Source organism: Peromyscus leucopus, chromosome 18 (genome assembly GCF_004664715.2).
Source record: "Peromyscus leucopus breed LL Stock chromosome 18, UCI_PerLeu_2.1, whole genome shotgun sequence".
NCBI classification, from domain to species: Eukaryota; Metazoa; Chordata; class Mammalia; order Rodentia; family Cricetidae; genus Peromyscus; species Peromyscus leucopus.
In genome coordinates this window covers 29,418,369-29,443,181 of record NC_051078.1, presented here as the reverse complement: position 1 = coordinate 29,443,181, position 24,813 = coordinate 29,418,369, and the positions used below count along the sequence as shown (strand labels likewise).

Here is a 24,813-nt window from a genome sequence, read left to right as displayed (position 1 = left end):
CCCGCACACTCATCTCATTTGACACAACCGGTCATTTGTTCAGGTCCAAATCTTGGAGTTGAGTGTGAGTCTCAAGTCACACTACAGCTGTAAGTCTCCTGACTCGGGGTTCAGCCTGCCCAGGTCCATACTCTTGAATGCTGATCAAGGCATTTTTTGTTATCATCCTTTGGTGGCTTATAGGGATAACTCTTCATTGGTATTTCTTTACCGTTTGTTGTTTGTTTGTTTTTCGAGACAGGGTTTCTCTGCATAGTTTTGGTGCCTGCCCTGGATCTTCACTCTGTCGTCCAGGCTGGCCTCGAACTCACAGGGATCCACCTGACTCTGCCTTCTGAGTGCTGGGATTAAAGGCGTGCGCTACCACCGCCCAGTTTATTTTATTCTTTGTAAAGTGTTTCTACCTTTTGTCACCCTGCAGCAATCACAGTGGTCTTATTTATTTAAAGGAGCCTGTTTGATGAATTAAGATGTTTATTCTGAGACACAGTTGCTTGTATCCCAGGCTGGCCTCAAACTTACTATCTAGTTAAGAATAGCCTTACATTTTGACCCTTAAACTTGCTTCCAGCTCTTGAGCGTTGGGATTACAGGTGTGCACCGCCATGCCTGGTTTACTTGGTGCCCCGGATCAAACCCAAGGCTTTAGGTACATTAACAAGCATTCCACCACCAGCCCCCTACTTAATTGACTTCTGTTTTATTTTAATTCAAAATCTATTCATATCCCGCTTAACGAGTCCTGTTCAGTCTTCAGTGAATCTTGTTCCATGCACAGTAAAACTGGACTTTGAACTTAACTGCAATACCCTTGATTTTGCCTCCCCATTCTCTCCGATGCCATCTGCTGCTCCTATTTACTCTGGCTCTTTAAATAAAGATGATCCTTTCAGTATACCTTAGGGACTTGGCATCCTCTTTTCTCTGTAGCAGCATTTTCCCACAGAGGTCTAAGTGAACTACATTAATTCCATCCAGTCCTTGAGGGGAAATACCCAGGAGATACCCACTGATTACTGTGTTTAAAATACCAGCCTGTTTCCACCCATGCTGTAGTCTTGGAAGGATAATGGTAAAGGCCAGGTCTGATGGTCTTTTCTTTAGACTCAGGGGGAAGCCAGGGAATTTGATTCTCCCTGTAATTGTTTCCGAACACATGAACTCAAGATACGAATGTAGCATGTCTGTATTTCATCCAAGAGAATACAGCTGAAGATGTGAGGTAGCAGCAGAAGTGTCACTATTGTTTAATTGCCGTGGTAAGTCTTGGTGAGGGAAAGCCACTTTGGTAAAAGGATGAAGCTTCTCAGTGTCTCTATAGCTAGGGGGGTTGGTCCTGCATAACCGTCCTCTGTCATTGCCTTGAGCATCCCAAGTACGTAGTGACTTGCGACATTAGAGACGGCTTAGAAGCTGAGATTCAGCTCATCTGTACCTGCTTTTTGCTGTCTGTCCTGAGTTTTTCTCTGAAGCTGGAGATAGTGTGGGTTCCATTCCAGACACCATATCAAAACTACTGTCACAGCAAAGAGAGTCACAAAGTCTTTAGTTGTCCTGTACATACAACATTTATGTCTACTCTACTGTATAGCAGTAAGTGTGTAATAGCATTATATCTAAGTTAACAGTATGCACAGCTGAAGCAAAATGCTTTACTGGGGGCCCAGAGCTTAAGAACATTGGCTGCTCTTTCAGAAGACCCAGGTTTGATTCCCAGAACCCACAAACTGTCCATAACTCCAGTCCCACGGTCTCTGACACCCTTTGCTGGCCTCTGTGGGCATTGGGAATGTATGTGGTGCACAGATATACACGCAGAAAAAACACTCATTCGCCTTAAATAAATTTTCAAGTTACTTCTTGCTATAAATGCTGAGGACCACCAGAGGTGTTGGAAATTGGCACCGATAGATTCCATGGCCACGAGCTTGTCACAGACCTTCAGTGTGAAAGCCACAAGGGCTGTGACAGGCGACAGAGGGGAGCCCAATGAAATTGGGTGTGCCTGTCCCATACCCAGGTCTTTTGTTACCAAATCATGCCTATTTGTGATTTTAGGTTCAAAGGATCTCATTTTAATTGTTTTAGTATCCAACCCTTTCTCTAAGGATTCTTTTTCCTAAGTCCTCATAGCAGGCTATCTAACACAATTTCACTCCTGTTCATGGTTCATTTACCTAAGTTAAAGATGAGGTTTCTGGAGGAAGAGGTGTTTTGCCTTTTGTTTGGTGTATAATCCTAGTATGGCACATGATATATACTTAAGAAAGCACCCAATAACTATTTGCTGAAAGAATGAGAAATTTTCTACAAATTTTCATTTCTCTCTCTCTCTCTCTCTCTCTCTCTCTCTCTCTCTCTCTCTCTCTCTCTAGCTTTTTTATTCATTCCGTACCAGGCATAGTGCCACAGTGAAGACAGGGAACATCATCTGCCTCCATGCTTCCTAGGACCTACAATATGAACATTATTCTAGGGAGAGGTTGGCAGGTTGGCCCGGGACCAAGGTCTTGGGAGGCTTCTCAAATCTTATCAGGATAAAGGGCCTTGGAGAAATCATCTTCAGGGGGAGTCCCAACTCGACGTCAGCAATTTAAAAGGAAGGCAAACTGCAGTAAATACCCACGAAGGAAAACTGCGATATCCAGGGGAAGTGCGTGTGCCAGGCTTTTCCCCCCAACAAGAACCCCCCAGACAGATCATTTGTACAACTTGGTCTTTGCTATGGGCTCACGGAGATGGTCTAATGGGGAGTATGTCCCCCTCAGTGCTCAAAGCAGCCCTAAATATACTTAAGTGGGATTATTGCTAAAACAGACCCCAAGAAGAAGAAGAAGCTTTAATTCCATTTATGAGCCACTATAACCACCAAAGCAGTATTATAGTAACAACTTCTAGCAAATGAAAATGGCCATGTGGTCCAGTGTGCTGGTGTGCAGAGATTTATGGGAAATTGTAATAGTTGAGTGCCTTTGAACATGTGGCAAAGCTGCAGAAGCAGGAAAGATTCTTACCGTGGGCACCTGTGTGTTTGTAGAATCTTAAAATGCCACACACGAACACCGGTTCATAAAAGATGCAACGTTTTTAAATACTTTCACATGCCTTTGCTTTATGTTACTTATTTGCTCTGCAGCAGTCATGCTTTCTTTCCTGTCGCCTGTGAAAGTCCTTGTCTTTTCCCATCTAACCAGAGTCACATTGTCTCCCTCGGTTCCTTTGGAGCTGCCTGACTTCTCCTTGTCTCCCCTCAAGATTAATTGATTAATTGCCTTCTTCTCTCTGTTCCCAAAACATTGATCATGGATTGAGGTGCTACAGATTTACCTGCCTCTGAGTTTCAAGGACATCTTCATCACCCTTGTTTCCCCAGCAACTGCTGCAGTCACTGTCTCCTGACACTTGTTCAGTAAATGATTCCTGGATTAGAGAATTAGAAAAGATTTTTTTGGTCTGGGCCATGGATTCATCCAGCAAACACATTGAGGGATTTTTGTATGCAAGGCACCGGTGTAAGTGTTTTGTCGATGCTTGAAAAAAGAAAGCAAGTCAGATGCTTAAGCTCTGAAAATTCTATGATATCTGGAAGGAAGAAAAACAAGATCTGAATAAAAATAACTAATCCATGTTGGAAGGTGTTATTTTCTTAGAGGGGTGTGTGTGTGTCTGTGAAAGAGACAGAGAGGGGGGGAGAGAGAGAGAGGAAGGAAGGATAGGAGAAAGGGAGGGAGGGAGGGAAGGAGAGGGGAGGGGAAGGGAGAGGGAAGGAGGGAGAGAGGAGGAGGAGGGAGGGAGGGAGGGAGGGAGGGAGGGAGAGAGAGAGAGAGAGAGAGAGAGAGAGAGAGAGAGAGAGAGAGAGAGAGAGAGAATTTCCCACCAGAGTTCAGAAACATCTAACTATTGGCTAATGAAATGTTTTCCCTATAAAGCCACTAACAAACTGACTCCACACAACAATTGTCTTTCTGTCTTAACAATTCTCTTTCTGTCTTAGAAATGAGGTTAAATTCTGCCTTCGATCTAAAGACACACCGCTCAGCCTCACTGTGGCATGGTGTGCTAATGTAGAGGTCTAAATGAAAGTCCCTCTCCAGGTTGTGTTCCTGCTTGCCAAACTGTCTACATTTAAAAGGAAAGTGGTTCCCTTCAGCCTTAGGGTATGAATCTCATGCATTCCTACTTTTTCCGAAGTCGTCCCCCTAAGTGATAATTCCTCTGCATGTTGCTACAAGTTCACCCCTAATTGCTATTAGGAAATTGGCTGTAGAAAGCTTACAACAGAAGTGAACAGTAAAGCCATTGAAAGAATAATTCAATCAGGATTGTATCCAGGAGTATTTTGTTGTTGCTCTTTCTAAGCTTGGTGAGAGCATCTTGAATGCTTAGCATTTAATTGTATTTAAGCCATCAGAATTTTAAAAAGTCGTTGGTATATTTGCATTCACCACATATGGTATAAGGTGGTTTAGTGGTTTGCATAATTATGTTTTTTTTTAACCGATGGGCTCCAAGAAATGTCTCTGTTTTTGTTTAGACTTGGATTATCACTTGCATTTATCTTCAACTGCTCCTGTTTAATCCTCTTGTCAAAACTAAGGAGATCTGCGGGAATCCTGTGACTGATAATGTAAAAGACATCACAAAATTGGTAAGTAAGGAACGATTTGAGTAGCTATGACTCTTCCCGCTACTTGCTGACCATAGATTAGGGCACTCCTGCCCCGAGTACATAGTTTTCTAAGACAAGGACTGTATGAGTCTGAAAGGCTGCTACAGAGCAGATGAGAAATTTGTCTGTAAAACTGGCGCATTGAACACCAACATAATGACTTTGCTTCTTTTCTGGTCCTGGCCTCCAAGTCAAAGACAGTGGCTGGCTTTTACCCCATTATATGCTGAGTGGGTTTCTCTGTGTGGCTCTGTCTGCCACATGCCTTCCTGATCTTGTAGGAAGCTTAGCCACAGGACACCTACGACCGCTATGTTCCCCTACCAGCACAAAGGTTGTCACGTGTGGCACGAGATTTGATCCCAGTGAGTGTAGCAAAAGGTGCTTCTCCCGCCCCCAGAAGCCACTCATCTCCATGCTTGTCACCCTGGAAGCCTTCCCTCAGCAAAGGCCATTCTGTACACACGTGACTCGGCCACAGCCAGCTTCCTGCTTTGCTTCTCTGGATGAAGACTCGGGGTCAGCAAAGTACAACTGAGACGCACTAGGTCATACTCTCAGGATCTAGGAGAGAGGTTTTATACTTACTTGGTTGACTGAAGATGATCTCAGCATCATCAAAATTTGCGCTAGGCATGGGGACATACACATACAATGACTCAAGAAACTGAGGCAGGAGCATGATGAGGTGGAGGACAGCCTAGTTCTCTATGATGACCTAAAGGGGAGGAAAAGCAAAATTGAGTGAAAATTCCTTAACTCTGGGGATCTTGGCTATTTGAAAATTGACTAGAGAACATAGGTGATATAAGAATTGTACTAGGGAGAAAAGGAATAAAATATAAAATGTACTTACTGGTATTAGTATATGAAACAGAGACAGTTCCATCTTTAGGTACACAGTATAGGTTTATGGGTTGATGTGTGTGTGTGTGTGTGTGTGAATGTGTGTGTGTGTGTGTGTGTGTGTGTGTGTGTGTGTGTGTGTAGTGTTCATAATAGAACTTGAAAACAGAAGTTGATTTCTGTAGTTAGGGTTTGGCTCATTAGCCTCAGTGAAGAATTCGAAAACACACACACACACACCACACACACACCACACACACACACACACACACACACACACACACACACAGATTTATGCAGATTCCTCGGCGTGCCAAGACATTCCAGATTTAAAAGCATTCTTGCCTAGTGTGCACAAGGCCCCGAGTCTGTTCCCTAACACCGAGCGTCATAAAATAGCTGACAGTGTGTGCACGTTTCACTTGAGGGGGTCTGGTGAGCAAAGCAAGACAGCTATTGGCTCCCCCTCTCAGGCTTGAGTACCAGATAGATGGGGGTGAGGAGGAAGTCCTTTTGGAAGCATAGATCATGGTCCTTTGCTTCAAGTTTCTGGGTAATTGGCAACCCAGGAAATAATATTAAAAGGATGCTATGTGTTTATATTCTAAGTTTTGTGTATATTAATGAAAGATGTTCATTTGATGGACCAGCCCCACCCTGTGTGTTGGAACTGGGTGGGGGGGGTGATAATGGGGTATTAAGGCCTTTGTGTTTGCTAAGTAAGTCCTTTATTGTTGAGTTACATGCATCACCAGCACAAAATTCAAGTATTTGGAAGATTTGTTGTCGTGTGTGTGTGTGTGTGTGTGTGTGTGTGTGTGTGTGTCTGTCTGTCTGTCTTTCATTTTGTTTTGTTTGTTGAATTCGGATTTTTCTGTGTATACCAGCCTGACCTCATCAAACTTGTGACCTTTTTATTCCATGCTGGGATGATAGGGACATGCCACCACACCAGGCTCATGGTCCTAGTTTTCTTTTCTGTTGCTGTGAATAACAGAAACAACTTGAGAGAGAGAGTTTATTTGGCTTCTAATTCCAAGGGAGGTCAAGGTGGCAGGGACTTGAAGCAGCTGCTTACATCACACCCACAGTCAGAAGAGATGAGTGAACGAATGCATGGATACTAACGCTCAGTTCATTTTCTCCATTCTAATATAATGGGCGTTACATGCCCAGGGAATGGTGCCACCCACAGTGGGGAGGTCTTTCCACTCCAATTAGAGCAACCCAGATAAGCCCCCACAGATACACTCACAAACCAACCTCATGCAGACAATCCCTCATGGAGACTCCCTTCCCAGGTAACTCTAGATTGTCGCAAGTTGACAGTGGAAAGTGACCCTCACACTCATCATGGTTCTGTGTTGTTGGGTGAATGGAGAAAGGTCAGGCTGCACTTTGATGCACATCGTCACCGTTGCTTGTGGTGCTTATGAAACACCGGGCCCCAGTCCAAGGAACTGATTCAGAAAGCCTGGGAAAGGGTCCAGGCACCTACATTTTTCATGAAGTTCTGTAAGGAGGTTTCAGAACAGTTTGCTTTAGATGGCCTATTCTGTCAAAAGTTTAGAGACAGAGTGCTCAGGATGTAGCTCAGGGCTAGAGAACTTCTATGTGTGAAGCCCCAGGTCCAACATCTAGTACTGCAAAAAAGTAAATACATAATAATTTAAAACGGGTCAAGAGATCATTATTTTTGCTGTAATTCAGTCTCAATTATTATCTCCCAGCGAGTCTATGTTATACAGATTTTAAGAATATTGGTTAATACAGAGCTCCAACGGATGCTTTAAAGTAGGTCACTGGAAAATAGCCTCCTGGAGATGCTACTTTATTGGTGGGTGCTGAGAGTAAGTTTGGGGAGCTACAGATTTCAAATAGGTGGTCATGAGCTGGAGAGATGCTCAGAGGTCAGTAGTACTGGCTGCTCTTCCAGAGGACCTGGGTTCTGTAACTCCAGTTCTAGGGCATCTGATGACCATGTCTGCCCTCCTTGACACCAAGCACACCATGGTGCACAGGTATACATGCAGACGTGCAAACCACCAATACACACACAAAATGAGATGAATTGAAAAACAGGCGGTCCATATTTGTGGGAAGATAAGGGTATATCTGACCACAGACTGGACATAGGAAGATGAAAGCAATGCTTACGAGAAATTCCCTGCAGAGTGTTGAAGGGACTTGACTTGGGAAGCACCACTTCTTGTAAATGTCAAAGTGGTATTTTTGAGCAGCACAGGTGGGTATTGCAAACACCTTCCAGCACTCTCTGTGCTTGTCTTTATCTGAAGAGGATTACCTCTTAATAATAAGTCGATACTCTGCGAGTTATTACTTTTAATAATACATTGATACACACACACACACACACACACACACACACACACACACACACAAAACAACACTCCAAAAGCATTAAGAAACTGAGAAAGAAGAAATGCTTGGAAAGTAGTGTTTCTTACTATTGACAGTAAGATATAATTTCTCATCCCAAGAACAAATGTTAAAAATCACTGAACCAGAAAGAAAGGTTTTCTGCCTTCCAGTATTTGACTTGGGAAAAACATCCAAGAATTGCTCTAGTGAATGCAGTATGTTTTCTTGGATAGTTTATATTAAGACATTTGAAAACAAGTCAAGTTAGGAAAAACGGGACTCCGGAGGTCACTTGTAGCTGAATAAAGACCTATACAATGCATGGCCTGTGTTTTATAGAGGAGGAAACTAAAATGTATAAAACAACCCCTGATCGATCCATTCTCTGAATTGCAATGTGAGTTGCCCCACTGTTACCAGTACAAAAAACAGTGGGGCCAGCAATAGGGCTCAGCAGGCAAAGGCACTTTCTGACAAGCTGGCCAACCCAGGTTCTATCCCTGGGACTGGATATGGGAGAAGGAGAGAACTGATATCCATAAATTGCCTTCAGACTTACGCGCGCGCGCGCGCACACACACACACACACACTCTGTCATGCACATGTGCGCATGTGCAAGCGCACACGCACATGCTAACTATAATTGATTTTTAAAATTTTCACAACATAACATAGGATCCAGTTATTCTCAGCCAGGCAGTGGTGGCACATGCCTCTAATCCCAGGGGGGCAGAGATAGGCAGATCTCTGTGAGTTCAAGGCCAACCTGGGCTACAGAGTGAGTTCCAGGAAAGGCTCCAAGGCTACACAGAGAAACCCTGTCTCAAAACAAAAACAAACAAACAAAAGACAAAAAAAAAAAAAAAACCAGTTATTTTCACATAGTTTCTCTCCACCTCAGTTTTCCTGCCATTTACAATGAATTAATTGCACTTGATCTTATCAAATGATTGTGAGAATTGAAACAAGAGAGTGTTCGGACAAGTGTCTCCTGATGCTCAGCCGTTGATGGTGGTGGTAGTGGTAGGGTACCGGATGTAGAAGGGATGTAAAGATGATACCAAAAAGCCATAGACGAAAAAGGAAACTGGAGTGCTCGAGGGGAAGCCCAGCTCTGGGGGCCGTGACCTCTTCTCTGCCTTCAGGAGCAGTAGCCGTGAGTGGTTCCTAGAGCCACCCAGCCTTTTGACTTCTGTTTATAGATCTGGGCTTCCAGATAAAACTTGGCTTGACGTAGACGAGCTTTTGAAAGACGGCTCGAAAGCCACTGCTTTAACCAAAATTGGTAGGACAGAGCAGAACAGCCCCACCAGTCTCTAGGGGAGCTGTGTGGGCCCCAGGGCAGAAGTGTTGAGGTGCAGCTGGTGGATGTGGGCCTGGGAAGAAAGTAGATGTCCATCGATTCATCGGAAGCTGCGGGGCTTATGTAGAGGAGTTGTTGTCTCTGGTTTTTGTGTTTGCAAAGTGAAGCTTTTCCTATGCTGATCCAACAGCCTCATTCCTTCCAACAGGAGTGACTGCTAAGGTTATGGAGGCAGAAAATTGCAGAATTTCTTTTAAAGAATAGTAGGGCACAGCGTGTGGGTGAAAGCTGGGGACACAGGGTGGTTTGAATACCATTGAATACCTGTTCATCTGCCCATACATAGGCAAGCTACTGGGTCCTTCCAGGATTTACTTTTCTGAATGTCGAAATAAGAAACATGGGCATGACTGAAAATCCTTCATATTTTAAACTCTTAAATAAGTTTACTTTCATATCCTTTATGTCCATTTCTGAGGGGCCTGTGTATATATATTTCCTCACTTCCCAGAGAAGTGTGGGGCCCCAGACAGATCGATATGATTAGAGAATTTGGCATCCCTTCTAAGCTCTTATGTTATTTTATTCCACAATGAAGTCTCATTAGGTTGTGCCTCCTAGAATAAATCAATCTTACCAAGACTGACAGGGATTGTATGGAAGAAGAGGTTTTGCGGGCGTAACCCGGGTGCATTTTTTGTGATGGGAAGAACGTGAGCCAGTATTACGCTCTTGCTTTGTGCTCACAGCTGTTTCTTCTGTGGAGATCATTCCTTTGTACTCTCTACCAGCTAGTTCTGCCCTTACAGTAGGTGACAATTCGCGCTGTGCCCACAGACCTAAAGTATGTTTGCCTGGGTGATTCTCATGCCATATGAGCACATGATTTATAGCTTTACGGTTTTTTTTTTTTTAATTTCTTCTTGGACATTTTGTCCTGCCTCTGTGGTCCCCATGGCTTTTATTTGAAATCCTTCTGGCATGTTTACTTAGCATAATAGTTCATCTATTTACAGAACATTTTGCTCGGTTTTGAAAAATGTTGCAAGACTTGTTTTAAATGGCAAAGCCAGACCTACCTAAGGAAAGAGTCAAGGATCTGGGAAGAAGATGGACTTGAAGAGTTCTATGGATAGTTAGGATGCAGCGTTGAATGCTTGTCACTGTGCATGCAGGAAAGAATCCAAATGTTGAAATAGTCCAAGTGGATTCTTCCCATCTGCTCTCCCTTCTCTTCATTTGTGGTACTTTTCTCCTTCATTTGGGGGAGTTCAGTTCAATGTGAATTTTTAATTCTTTTTAACTGTTCTGGTTAATCTTTAAATATCTGCTACATCACGATTTGCCTTTCTCAAAAGGTTTTTTTTTTTTTTTTTTTTTTTTTTTTTTTTGAGTAGATTGATAGTCATAATTGATAATGCCTTGCCAGTAGCCTGGGTAAATGTTTCTGCTGTTGTTTGTGAAATACCAGAGCAAGACAATGAGTTTTGTTTCCTGAACCACCTTTTCTTATTGTGACTGGGAAGCTATTACATTTAGAAGCTTGATTACTATAATTTAACTGAAATTGTCAGAAGGTGCATATACGTATCTTATTCTGTTTCTGTTGCTAATAGCATAATATCTCATACTTGGTAAGGTATAAAGAGTTTGAATTTGGTTCACAGTTCTGGTCCAAGTCAAAGACTGTGTCTGGCTGTCTGTCTAGCAGAGTCCTAAGACAGGGCAATGCAGCACAAAGTGAGACAGACAGCAAAGCTAAGACCCAGTTAAACTGGCTTATATGGCAGACATACCCTTGAGATAGCCCATTAATCTATACATTATATTAAGAGAACAACCCACATTCCTAAGGACAGAGTCCTAGCTACCTCTTAAAGGTCCCACATGTTCCCACTGCCTTTCATAATTAAATTTCAGCAAGACCGACTGTTGAGTTAGTTTAGTGAGCAAAGATGCTTGCCTGGGGACCTACATTGAATCCCTGGAAACCCCAGGAGGAAGGAGAGAATTGACTCCCATGAGCTGTCTTCTGACTTCCACACATGCATATACGTGTGTGTTGGGGAGCAGGAAAGGGGTGGGGGATGAAGGGAGTATAAATAGGTGTAAAAACAATAAAAATAATTCCATTATTCATTTTTCAGGAACAAACTATATTCAAACCATGGCACTTCTGAAGTAGATTTTTAAAAATGGTCTTAGGCTGGGGTTGTAGTTCAGCTAATAGAGTTACTGGCCAACGTGCATAAGGCCCTGGATTTGATTACTAGTACCATATGCACAGAAAAAAAAAGATTAATCTGTTCTATTTGAAAGGAAACAAAGCCTATCAGCTTTCATTTAGGTGTTCTGAACTAATGAGAGGTGGTATAGAGAGTTTTCTGAAGTCATCATTTTGGTTTTGAAAATGACAATTGCAATCACCCAGATACCCTTGAAAAATTAATGGTAGCTGATTTAGTTAATTAGATTTTTTTAGGCATTACTAATAGAAAAAGAAAGTTATCCAAAGACACTAAAAAGTATTTCCCTGAAGTGTGCTGAGAACTAAAAGCCACATTACAGAAAGCTGACCAAGAGTGAATTGAGACGGCCTTGTAAGCCTTGTCTGCTGCAGCCATAATTTTTAAACGTCTCTGCTCTTGATGAGACCAAAGATCATGATCCTCTTTCCCAGAAAGGTTGGAAAAGGAAAACATTTCATAGATGGTACCAAGGAAACCATGAGTCACTCCTGTGGACTTGAGAGAAACCCTGAGACTATCAGAGTCTTGTCACAGATGAGCAAGTGCCCATGGATGGCATGACTTTTAGGGACCTTGATGACATTGGAGTCCTGAGAGCCAGACATTTTAGATCAGTGACCCAGAGATGGAGTTAAGTGTCCAACTTTGTGTTCTCTTTTCTGGAGTCCAAATACCTGCAGGGGCTGGTGAGCAGCCAGTGCCAGCTTGCCTTGCCAAGCCTCTTTTTCTTGGCAGTGATTGGAGCCTTTTTGAACACGGTTCTCCTTTGCTGGTTTTTCCAATGTCACTGAATATGGTCAGTCCTCGGCTATCCAAGGAAGACTGCCGATGGTTCCTTCTAGTAAGTTAGTGAGTGCATCATGTGGAGAATTCAGACCATGTCCCTGCTTTTCTTTTTCTCCCTTTATCCTTCTCTCCCTCTTTTCCCTTTCTTTCTCTCCCTCCATCTTTCTATCTTTGCCCCTTCCAGTGGCGTTTTATGTCGCCCAGACTGGGTTGAGTTCACCATCCCTCCAAGTAGTCTATATCTGACTATGACTTTGAACTCCTGATCATCCCGTCCTCATCTCCGAAGGGCTAGGATTACAGGTATGCACACCCACACTCCCTCCGCTCTGATTCCCGCTTTTCTAGAGATTTCCATTGTCTGTGTCAGTGTTGAACAGAGAGATGCCCAGCACTTCCTTAGTGACACGGTAACTCTCCACTCGTCCCTGACCTCTCCGTTCTCCTGCCCGTTCTTCTAGACTCTTCATCCTAAATGTACTGTCCTTTTCCTTCCCTGCTTGCCAGAAAGCTAAACCAGACTTAATCTTAGTAATTGTCCACTTAATCCTCTTTCACAGACAAAGTAGAAAGTCCATGGAGATAATGTGATGTGCCTAAAGGCCACTGTTCCCATTGAGTGGTGCTGCCTCCCACAGGAATCTGTTGGCCCAGGATTCAGATGTCCCTCTGACATGTCTCTAATCCAATGTCTCTTTTCTATCTAGCCTCTCAAATATACCACAAGCTCTCTATCCCTTCCCTTACATTTAATACTTTTGTATTCAGCATGCCCCCCCCCACTTTATTGCACTCATTTATACACCATGCCCAGGTCCTCTTCTCTCCCTCCCTCTTTGCTTTCTTCCACTGTGGATTTTAGAGACAGGGTTTCCACGTATCCTAGGAGGGCTCTATACTCATTATATATCTCTGGGGTCTTAATCTCATGACTATCCCTCTGCCTCAGCTTCCAAAGTGCTGAGAATCAAGGCATGCATCACCATGCCCAGCTAGCCTTTAGTATGAGTTATTTAATCCTCATAAAACCTTTAGCCACAGTCTAGTCTAATTTCCATTTACACATGTGGAAATGAAAGCTGAAGTCGTTGAAGTAACTTCCAAGACCTGAGTTAGCAGGTGGCGGGGCAGCATCCAATGTAAACGTCTGTCTTCAGAACCTGTGCTGTTGGCCCCAACTTCAAACTCCGAGTCTTTAAGCAACATCTGTCTGTCAGGTCCTAGGCTCTCCCTTCTCTATAAAACTTTCCCCAGTGATCAATAAACGTCAGAGACGTGGAATTTATCTCCAGGTTGTTTGTGTTTTCTCAGTCTCATTCAACATAACTGTAAATGCTGAGAAAGTAATACAATAATTTATGAAACAATCATAAATAATCTGCAGCTCGGTTTTTCAAATTCTCTTCCAGAGGTAACTGAAAAGCAAACAAGGAAAGCCAAGCGCTAGCAAAGAGCCTTCACTGTGGTTTGGTGTGCAGACAGCAGCTCAAGCTAGGCAGGGTTTCTCCCTCCCTCCAGGTACTCCTGATGCCTTTGACCTTGGAGGTGCCACTTAACGGCCATACTTAACCTCCAGACCGCCATATGTCCCTCCCCATCCTCATTTGTGAAATAGGCTTAATAAGGCGTGTCTCATGGGGTTACCGTAGTGACTGCATGAAAACCCACTATCTGTTGTAAAGTGGTATTCAAAAGTAGTCTCTGTGTTTTGTTTTTGTTTTTTTGTTTTTGTTGTTGTTTTGTTTTTTTGTTTTTGTTTTTGTCCCACCACAAGTCAAATGTAAAGTAGCTCAGTGTGGTGCTGCATCCTCCTACTGACACCGTGGAGATGGTTAGTGTCCTGGTCATAGGACTCTTTGTGAGCTTTCTTGGGCTTCTTTAAATCAGCTTTTTTAATGTGTTAATTTCTCATAAAATGACGTTGGCCAGCATCTCCCTTACCTTTTGATATACCCTGACCCTAAGGTTTTTAAATATTAATTCTAAACTTCCATTTTGAAAAGTAATATAAACGAGCTCTTCAGCAGTCTGTGTTCAGAATACTTAACAACTTCTTGGTGCGTTTTCCTTGTGGAACGACTCTAATCTACATGGTTAGTCCATCATGAACTATAAATAACTTCTCCATCTCACCATGCCTTTGCTGGTGCGTTGAGGCTTGTGTAAGATGGCTAGGTGGTTTTGCTTTTCGAAGTTGGAATTAAAGATACAGAAGCCAGAAGAAGTAATAAAAGCATGGAAGGGGAAATTGGCTGAGAAGAAGAAAGGTAAAGTGTAGAATGTAAGAGTTAACTCCTAAAATAAATATAATGCCACCACCTTCTACAGGAAGCCCTGGTTTATTTCCAGTAGACAGAGAGACGAGCAAAAGATGGATAATGGTAGAGATTCACAAGGAGAATTTCATTTACCGTCTGACCACTAAGCCTCACAAATACTAGGATTACAGGCATGTGTCGCCATGCTAGGCTAGTACATAGTATTTTACATATAGACTGTCTGTTCCAGTCTGTTCCAGTGCACAGGGAGCCAAACACTAGATGAACATAGGCTGCTGAGCCATGCGGCAGTGCGTCTTCGGTTATGGGGGAAGCTGGATTCTGGTCCACAAGTAACACCCAAGAGACAAGTGATCTGGTCCCTTTGAGTCTGCCTTTTTTCGCCTGTTAAATAGAGGTACCCTGGCAGCGAGATGATAATACCAATTTCACTCTTAAGAGCGCAGTGCCTAGAATAGCGGAAGTGCTTGAAAACAGTTAAACCCCTTTGCTACCAATCATCACATGGGTTGCAGAAAGCGAAATTGTTAAATTTGTCCATCGAGGCCGAAATGGGTGAGCGGTGGAATAACACCACCGTGGGGCCGATTACTACCTTAGTTTTGCTCTGGTCACTTGTGTTAGACTGGCATTTTCTCACCAAATTGCCTTCAGATTCTAAAGGCTCATGGCAAGACCAAGAAGCAGCATCTGTTTTACGTCATAGGAAACTTGTTGGAGATAACCCGCCCCTGTAAATATGCATGTGATCCCAGCTTTCTTCTGTAGGAACAATGATGATGTCAGACACAGGATAAAGATGTCATCTGCCTTTGAAACCATTTTTCCCAGCTAGGTCTCAGTAAAGAACGTGGGTTGCTATTTTACAACGTGGTTGGCACATTCGCTTAACTAGTAACAAGTAACTGGATCTCTGTCTTATAAATGAGGGAAACCAAGAGAGTTTAGCTTAATTCCAAATTCTCTAGTGCTAGTGCTCGGTCCATTACTGATCCACTGACGCCCAGGATTATTTCTTTAAAAGTGTGAGGTGCTTTTCACAGCCTTTGGAAGTTAGCCGGGTTGGTGAAGCACAATCTAGTGTCCAACCCGAGGTGACTGAACTGAGTCCTATCACAAAACCAAACCTCTCTGTCGAAACTCTAGTAGCCACTTCTTCTAAGAGTAGCCTCAGCCGGGCGGTGGTGGCGCATGCCTTTAATCCCAGCACTCAGGAGGCAGAGGCAGGTGGATCTCTGTGAATTTGAGGCCAACCTGGTCTACAGAGCAAGTTCCAGGACAGGCTCCAAAGCTACACAGAGAAAACCGCGAAAGAGAGAGAGAGAGAGAGAGAGAGAGAAGAGAGAAGAGAGAGAGACAAAAAACAGAAAAAACAGAGAAAGAGAGAGAAAAAAAAAAGAGAAGAGAGAGAGAGAGAGAGAGAGAGAGAGAGAGAGAGAGAGAGAAGCCTTGTCCTCCGGAACCTTTCCTGATTTTTTATAGGATCAACATGGACCAGTAGCCCTCAGCTTGAGTGTGTGTCAACTTCACTGCGGGACTTGCTGTATAAAACACAGCCCATATGCTGAGACCTGAGAACTTGCACTTACAGCTGTTTCCCTTCTGCCTCCTGACCTGTCTGCTGTGAGAATTACTGACGAGAAAGGCATAATAGCCTTACGTAGAAACAAATTGAAAAATTGTCCTAAAGGGGAATTCCAGGGCTACAGTTGGAAATGAAGATTCACGTTAGGTTTTTCCAAACTCGGTAGAATTAATAGTGATGGTTGTAGGTTCTCCACCCAAATCCATGACTTTACTAGCCATGGGTGATTGGGTAGGTACCAGGTATGGTATATCCTTAGCTACCCATGATCAGATTAGAATTCAAAAGTTTTGTTTCACCACTGAGTTTTGGACAACAAAGGGGAATGGAATGTAAATGATATGACAGGTGGAATGTATGAATTTTCTCAAGGAATTCTTTCATACTTACTTACTTATTTATTGGTCTCTGTAGGTGGCAAATCTTCCAAATGACTATATGATAGAACTCAACTATGTCACCGGGATGGATGTTTTGGTATGTAATCTGTACATTTCTGAGTTGTATTTTAGTAGCTAATGGGGCAAATGGGATTGTCCACATTAAAGAAATTCTCTGCTCTTTGTCTTGATTTGAAGATGATGTCTGTAGATTTTGACTTATACAATTAAAAAAATAATCCTTCAGGCCATTGCTAGATTAAAAGTGAGCATTTCAGCTTCTGTTTTAGGCCTGTAAGCTAAAAGGAAACAGGCCATCTTCATGCTTAGACTTAGCAACTGATGTCTCTTTTTCTCCTGGATATCTCTCAAAGGGACTTGAAAGTAAAGTCATGTTAATTAATTTTTTTTCCTTGACAATGTCTTTCATATATATTCATTTCTATCTTATTTAAGAGCATAGACTATTTTATTTCTGAGTTTATTAGCCATGCAATAGATCTTTGAATAAAAGTGTGTGGTTATAATTAAAAATTCTACTCTGTCACTAAAACCCTATTACATAGTGTCAGAATTTGTAAATATGAAATAAGTGAAGTATGTATAGCCTCTTCATGAAGATTATTAAACCTTGGCATTGCACAGTATCAACTTCAGTGTATTTAACCCCCAGTGATAAAATATAACTCAGCCTCATACATGCTTCCCCATCTCTATTACTCCCTCAATGGTCTCTTAGTGATAAAAGTTACTAGATTTTTGTTTTGATGTAAGTTCTGGGATGTTAGGCTATGGACAAACTCCACTAGAGTTATGTAGACTAAAAAAGATGCATAGTAACACTTACATTTTATACACTAATGAGACCTCAAGGTTTGCCATACTAAAAGATACAACATTAATGCTGTTACACTGTGTGTTCCAACTTGTAACTTAGTCACATGTTTTCAACATGCATGCTGTCCATGCTAATTCACTGTAGCTGCTGTAATCCTGAAGTAAACTTAGTCATTTGGTCTGCCCTCTCCATTGCAACCCCCATCTTTCCCTATACCAAATACTCACCGCATGTTGATGATGCATGCACATGTTGTTTCTGGGTCTTGTGGGTCAGTCCATCAAAATGGTTACCAATTTAAGCATAGGACTCCATTCTTCAGAACGCCTTTCCAGTACTACACAAGGTTTTCATTTCGAGAGACCGCCTGTGGCTATAGGTTCTTTTACTTGGTGAACATTTTAGCATGAACTACCGAAAGTTCTTTAGAACTTCCCAGAACATGGTTGTTCATGCTGGACCAGCTATCCTTGAGCCTGGTCAATTGACTGTCAATTCAGGTGGGGGGGGAGTGGAGGTGGTGTCTCTGCAATAGAGACATAAAGTTAGAGCATCGTGACAGTCAGTCAGTGCAGACATTTGATCCGGTTGTCACCAAACGATCAAGTTGTCACCAAGTGTTTGGTGAAGAACACACCTGAACCTGTGCTTACAAGGTTAAAAACTTTGGCCTTAGCATTCTGGTACTTGTCTAGTGTAGGTAAGGTCCCGGAATTCCATCTGCAGCACGACACGAAGTAAACAATGAAAACGTCTTAGTAAAAACTAAGAGGAGAGTCCAAAGCCTTTTTGTAACATTTTTTCATTTGTGAAATGACAGATGTCACTTTCCCCTCCCCGCCCCCCAACAACGGCGAGCGAAAGCCTGTAAATTAGGTAGACTGTTATTACTCATATTTTACAAAAGCCTTTAGGAGATTTATGGTCCAGACTTCTTTTGACCAGGGTTCTACAGTTTGAACGTGACAGCCCTAAAAAAAAAGCACACCCCCATCCCATCCCACTCCACCCACCCTGACTCCTCACACTGGGTTATGAACATGGGGATGTGAATAATTACCGGTGGTGAGCCAAGTGTTATAAGGAAGTTTCTAGGTAATAAAGACTCCTTCCCGCTCTTGATGGCAGCCCCCTTGAGCCTGGCGCTTGCCAGACTTGCTCAAAGCAACCCTGCTGTTCTTTGCAAAGCCAAGCGTTAAGCGGGAAATAACTAAATAGATGATTTTGTGCCGGTCTAATCATAGATGGTGCTAAATCATAAATTTCAGTATGGGCTGGTGATAGCTAGAGCCAGGCTTGTAAAAATAAAGCCGACTGATTGCTACATATTTCGTGCGTGTTTCTGCAATCGAGAGAAGCCTGCTATTATTTGGTCTTGGCATGCTATTGTGGAACTAGTGAGAAACATTGTTCTTGGCCACCGCAGTTGGCAAGGAAAACAAGCCAGTGTGGAGGTCTTAGCCTAGAAACTGGGGTCTTACCCTTTACCTTCGTTTTAAAGTGCTCGCCTCTGCCAAGACCAGAGGCCTTTCCCAGTTGAGTGGCCTGTGGTGATTTGTTGGTGGTCAGAGCTCCAGCTGCCTAATCTTTTGTGTTTAAACAATGGAGGGCGGGGTGGGACTTGGTGCTAGAAAGATTCCCTGGGGCCAAAGCAATAAAAGTCAGCCACGGGCACTGGGCAGGATACAGTTTATTTTTCACTTTTATTGTAAAAACCAGCTCAGTGCTGAAAAGGAAAGTCTACTTTCCTTACTCAAGGACCTTCTTAGAAAATAACCTAGCAGATTCTCTCTCAGAAATATCAGGTTGTGATCATCCAGTTAGTATTTGAATCCACAGGTAGTCACCATTTCCAAATCCTCACAACTTTAATACTGCCAGATGGGTAGGATTTTTCCTTCAAATTCTTAAGCTTAGAAATACCTTAATGTATGCTGCTGGGTCTTGCATTCACCCAGGAGTTACTATAGAAAGAATGGACATGGGGTTGCTGAATGTCGTTACACAGCTGTGTTTGTTCTAATGTGTGTATCAGCCCATATACCAGGAGGTGCCGGAGTAAATTCCTCATCATTTTTAAATTAGATCAAATTATATATACACAGTCACAGTTTTCTTTGGAAATGCCTTTAGTTGCACAGAGTAATTGCAAGAATATTCGGAGAACACTCTATGCTCTAATCCAGGTTCAGTGTTTCTTTTTAACATCCATTTGCTTTATCAAATCTTTTTTCTATTATAAATATATATTAAATTATTTTTTCCAAATAAATTGTGTATATCACAGCCATTTACTTCTAAATAATTTAATATGTGTTTCTTAAGTAGAGAATAATTATCTTACCTATCAGCAAGGTATTTTTCAACTCTAGTAAATTTAGCAAATATTTTAATGTATTGGTTGTTTTCAATTTCATCCTTTTGTGTTTTCATTTCTGTTACTCTGGCAAAGGTCCATTCCATGATCATGATTTATATTTTATGTTTTTAAAGATTTATTTTTAGTATTTGAAATTGTGTATATGCACACACACACACACACACACACACAACACACACACACACACACACACACACACACCACACACACACACGAGTGCAGATGCCCATCTAGGCTAGAGGTGTTGCTAGACATGGGTGCTGAGAACAGAACTTGGGACATGGGAGAGAAGTACATCTCTTAACTGCTGAGCCATTTCTCCAGTAGCATGATTTTAGAATCAACAATAGTGATTCCTCAAAGATATCATAGTCCAGTTAATTTATCTGGCTATGGGAACTTTGAAGAAGGAATTCAGTTAAGATTTTGAGATGAGAAGATTAGCCTGGATTATCAAGAGATAGTTCAGTTAGGATTTTATTATCAGGTGGGGCCAGTCAATGCACTTACATCCTTTTTCAAGGAATCTGATGTGTCTGAGATAGAGAGGGAGATTTGCAGAAGTTCTTCTGCTGGCTTTGAAGATGAATGCGGCAGCTACAGCAATCCTGGCGGGTGGCCTGTAGGAACTGGAAAGGGCAGGGCAAAGTTCTCCCTCAGTATGATGAGTGACTTAATTTTATAGTAAGGTTTATTCCACATGTCTGGCCTCAACAACTGTACAATAAACTTGATCTTATCTAGCAGCTTCATGGTAATTTGTTCTAGCTACAATAAGAAGTCAACAGATCCTATCTTAAAGTCCCCCTCAAAAGTTCCTCAAACTTTTTTTTTTTTTTTTTTTTTTTTTTTTTTTTTTTTTTTGTCTTTATGGCAATGTACCCTCTGCCCTTGGGTAAAGTGTTCCCTTTTAAATGTGATTGAGAGTTCCTACTGATTCTGTGGACTTCATGCATTCTAAGCCATGGTGTCACTTCATGATGCCTGTTCAGATGGCCCTTCCCAGAGTGTGCAGTGTACGTAGGCCATCTTCCACAAGGCAACTTGTTCCTCTCACCTGGTGAAGATGTTCAACTGATTTCTGTGCATGTAATCATTAACAGTCCTGGGGACACTTTAAACCCACGTGAACGACTCGCTCCTTATCAAAGTTTATAACTACTGACCCTTATTACCGGAGCTAATCTCTACTATTCCATCTTTTTCCTTTTTTGTTTGTTTGGGTGCTGGGGATCAAACCCAGGATTGTGCCAGGCACACTGAGTTTAGGCCTGGTTCCTAAAGCAGTTTTTAAAGGAACAGCTAAGAGGGAAGTGATCGATTGGGGCCCTCCATTCTTCCTGGGACAGTAAACCTCCTAGCTGTCTTTATCTGTAGCGTTCCTGGGGCACGCACACGTTCACTCTGAGGCTCTTTCACAGGCTCTGTGTTCTTTTCACCACCCCAAGACTTATTGTTGGTACTTTGGTTCCTGGTTTGACAGAGAGACTTAAAAATGATTATGCAGTTGTGGATCTATCCCTCCTTCACATATGCTGAATGACTTCCCGTTCATCTTCTGAAACAGGAAAAGGCGTTATTGCAACAAGGGCACAGAGTACAGTTTCCTGATTGGTTACAGGGCTATTTGATTGATGATCTTCCCCTAGCCTGCAAACTTGACAAAAATGAAGGCTACACATACATGTTGTTGTTCTGCACCTGCAGTGGCTTCTGGGTGGTGGGCATTTAGGGAAGGATGCATGGAAGGGAAATAGGAACATTCCCTGATGTGTAATCACTTGTCATTGTCCTAAGGTCCCAGGTGATGTGATGGCTGGGTGCCTGTAACTCAAGGCACAGTATCTGAATCTCAGCAATGCTTCTGTCTCGTCTTGTGCACATCCCATGAGGTCTTGATTGTAAGAGTTTGTAGTTGAGCATTTGAACCTCCTAATCTATTTGTACTGAATCTTTCTGTTCAAGAACCATCTTATTGTTCTAGTTTGCTGAAGGCTGGGATCGAAACCTTCGAATCCCCATAATCTTGCCTCATCCTAACCTTGCCATTGTAGTTACCCATTTTTCCCCTACACCAACTCACTGCCCTAGCCCGATGAATTGCTGCCCCTTGAAGTCCTACGTGATCTCAATTCCTGTGCTATGCTGAATCTGCCCACTTACCCTACCGTGGAATTGTGGCTATTTTAGAACTGAGCATACCTTAGCTAACAGCTATTTATTTATTTATTTACTATGTACACAGTGTTCTGTCTACATGTATCCCTGCCCACCAAAAGAGGGCACCAGATCTCATTATAGATGGTTGTGAGCCACCATGTGGTTGCTGAGAACTGAACTCAGGTCCTCTGGAAGAGCAGCCAGTGCTTTTAACCTCTGAGCCATCTCTCCAACCCAGCTAACAGCTCTTTTAAGAGCAGATTAAGGTCTTGTTTTCACACAAAGCCATTACCTACATTTGTAGATCGTGTTTTCTCTTCTCTCTTTAATATGAGACTGTAGGAAATTAACACCACATAGAGTTTGAGCTAAGTGTTTTGATTAATGCTGAAGACATAGTAGTCAGCGGCCCGAACACTGTGCATGTTGAAGGAATGTTGTCTTTATTTCATTAACTCTTGTTTCTGTGGAATTTCCCTAAAAGGTATTCATTTTGGGTACAACAGCCTATCACTTACAGGGCAGCTGTAAGTGTCGCTGATAGGTGCTCTTCTCAAGAGTGTTGTGAGGGATAATTAAGGCATTAAAAAAAAGGCTTATGTGTGGCGTGCACATGACAGTTGTCATCATCATCGTCATTATTATTATCATTATAATGATGATAACTTGGCTGGTCTCAAACTCCAAGTCCTCCTGCCTCAGCCTCCCAAGTGCTGAGTGCTATTATACAGGTGTGCCACGATGCACAGATGGCATGGTTATGTTGTTGGTTTCTTTGTTTATTGTCTTAACTACAGAAAGAGCAGGGATGGCCTCTTTGCCTTATTGTATTCCTTTCCATTCTCTAGATGACTCTATGCATATACTACTTACTCAAAAACTGCTTACCAGAGAACATTTAATTGTAGTGAAAATGCTAGGTTTCTGAGTGTTGAAGAAGCCTATCTTGTACCACTCATAAGGACTCCCATGGTCCTTTTTTTTTTTAACAATAGTAAACTCAAGCTTAACCAGGAAAAGGAAGGGGAAGAGAAAAAGAAAAGGATGGGAAAGGAGGAAGGAAGGGAAGGCAGACCCCATTGATAAAATAGCTCCCTGCAAAGGGCCTGGGCATGTGCAGGTCTCATGGGTACCAGGTTGCAAAGATAGCAGGCTTTCCTTTGCTTGTGTCTGAGTCTCTGCAGACTTTCCTTGTGTCTGTTCAGAATGCTGCTGTTTTGTTCCACAACTATCTCAGAGTCCCCAAATCGACACACTAGGTTTAGCCCAGCTCAAAGACTAGTTCTAGCTCCGATTACCACTTCCAATTGTGGGAGGGATTTCTCTTATTGGCTTATCTGAGTCATGTGTCCACGGTCATCTAATCAGTGGTCCTACAGAACATGTCACTGTACATATGGATTTAGATGGTCCACCCCTATGATATGGAGTACTTACTATAGAAGTTAAGTTAAGTGGGTAAGTGTACTTATCTCTTCATCTATTTCAACCTCCAATTTAGGAAGAAAGTATTACTTTAAAATTTTTATTTTATTTTATTCAGAGTCTTCTGTAGCCTAGGATGACCTCGAACTCACTATGGTAGCCAATAATGACCTTAAATTCCACATCCTCCTACTTCATCCTCTGAAGTAGTGGGGTTATAGTCCCATGCCACCAATACCTGCCTTAAGAGAGTGTTTCTTAGAAAAAAAAGAAAGGAAGGAAGGAAGAAAGAAAAAAAAGGAAAGAAAAAGGAAATGGATAAACTAGGATTTTGAATACTGTTTAAAGGGCTTTTATTGTACTCCCACTACAGCACTGAGGCTCATATTGATAAATGAAATGAGACACGGTTTAGAACATATAGACCAAATTACTGCCTGATAGAAAAAAAAAAAAAAAAAAAAGAACCAAGTGTAATGTTCAATTGTTGAGTAGCCACATTTAAAAAAGAAAAGTTTAGGGCTGGAGAGATGGCTCAGAGGTTAAGAGCACTGGCAGTTGTTCTTCCAGAGGACCCGGGTTCAATTCCCAGCAACCACATGATGGCTTACAAGGGCTCACAACCATCTGTAATAAAATCTGGTACACTCTTCTGGTGTGCAGACATACATATGCAGGCAGAACACTGCATAATAAATACATTTAAGAAAAAGAGGTTTAAAAGAACAGATGCAATTGAATGTAATAAATTGTATTTAGCTTGCAATGTGCAAAATACAATCATTGACTTTACAATTAATGTAAAATTACCAATAGAATATTTTTTTACCTTCCTTTCATTGTTGACAATCCACTGCGCGTTTCATGCCTACAACAACTTCTACTTCAGACACTAAATGTTCATTGTGTGTTGTAAGAAGTAGCCATGGGTGGGGATCGACTCCAGCTTGTGCTTGCACCAGCGAAACAGATTCCTCTATTTTACAGTGGAAGGGAGGCGCTAAATGGATTGACTTGCCTAAAATTCAGAGTGAGGTGATTGTAACTAAGAACTGGTTCTGTGGCTGATCCGTCTCCCTGCTGTGTGTCCTCACTTGTCTATTTTGGGTCTAGCTCAGAGGTAATTTATAGTCCTGTCCCAAGAAATAGCATGTATTGATACTGCTTGGGTTGCATACCGTCTTAGTCAGAGTCAGTGTTTTGTCCATCTCTTTCATTCAAAAGAGAAAATGCAAATTTAGTGGAGTAAGTGCTGGAGATCCAAATGAATTGTTCCAGGGAGGACTCACAGAGTCATCCCCAAACCCATATCATCCAGAAGGCGTTAAGTTTTTTTGCGAGTCTACACTAGTCATGTCAAGACATAATGTTTTACAGAGTGCTGTTTTTAGGAAACTAGATTTGCCCACCCACGGAATGAATCATATTGCTGGTGCCAAGAATTAGAGGCTGGTGAATACTTCTCATAAATATCATTCAGAGTTTACCAGCTAGGGCTTTTCTCCCACAGAATCTGACTGACATTGGCAC

At 42.2% G+C, this 24,813-nt stretch overlaps 1 protein-coding gene across 4 annotated transcripts in view; it reads left to right on the top strand.

Annotated features, from left to right (window-relative positions):
* The window catches only part of Kitlg (KIT ligand), an 85,458-nt gene that overhangs the window by 31,717 nt on the left and 28,928 nt on the right, over positions 1-24,813 (top strand). For 3 of the 4 annotated variants that reach the window (XM_037196794.1, XM_028889979.2, XM_037196793.1), the window contains exons 2-4: positions 3,995-4,157; positions 4,535-4,648; positions 16,515-16,577. In XM_037196794.1, the coding sequence (XP_037052689.1) occupies positions 4,077-4,157; positions 4,535-4,648; positions 16,515-16,577 (258 nt within the window). In that variant the 5' untranslated portion in view covers positions 3,995-4,076. The remainder of the gene's footprint in view (positions 1-3,994; positions 4,158-4,534; positions 4,649-16,514; positions 16,578-24,813) is intronic. The other variant, XM_028889980.2, reaches the window with a different exon arrangement.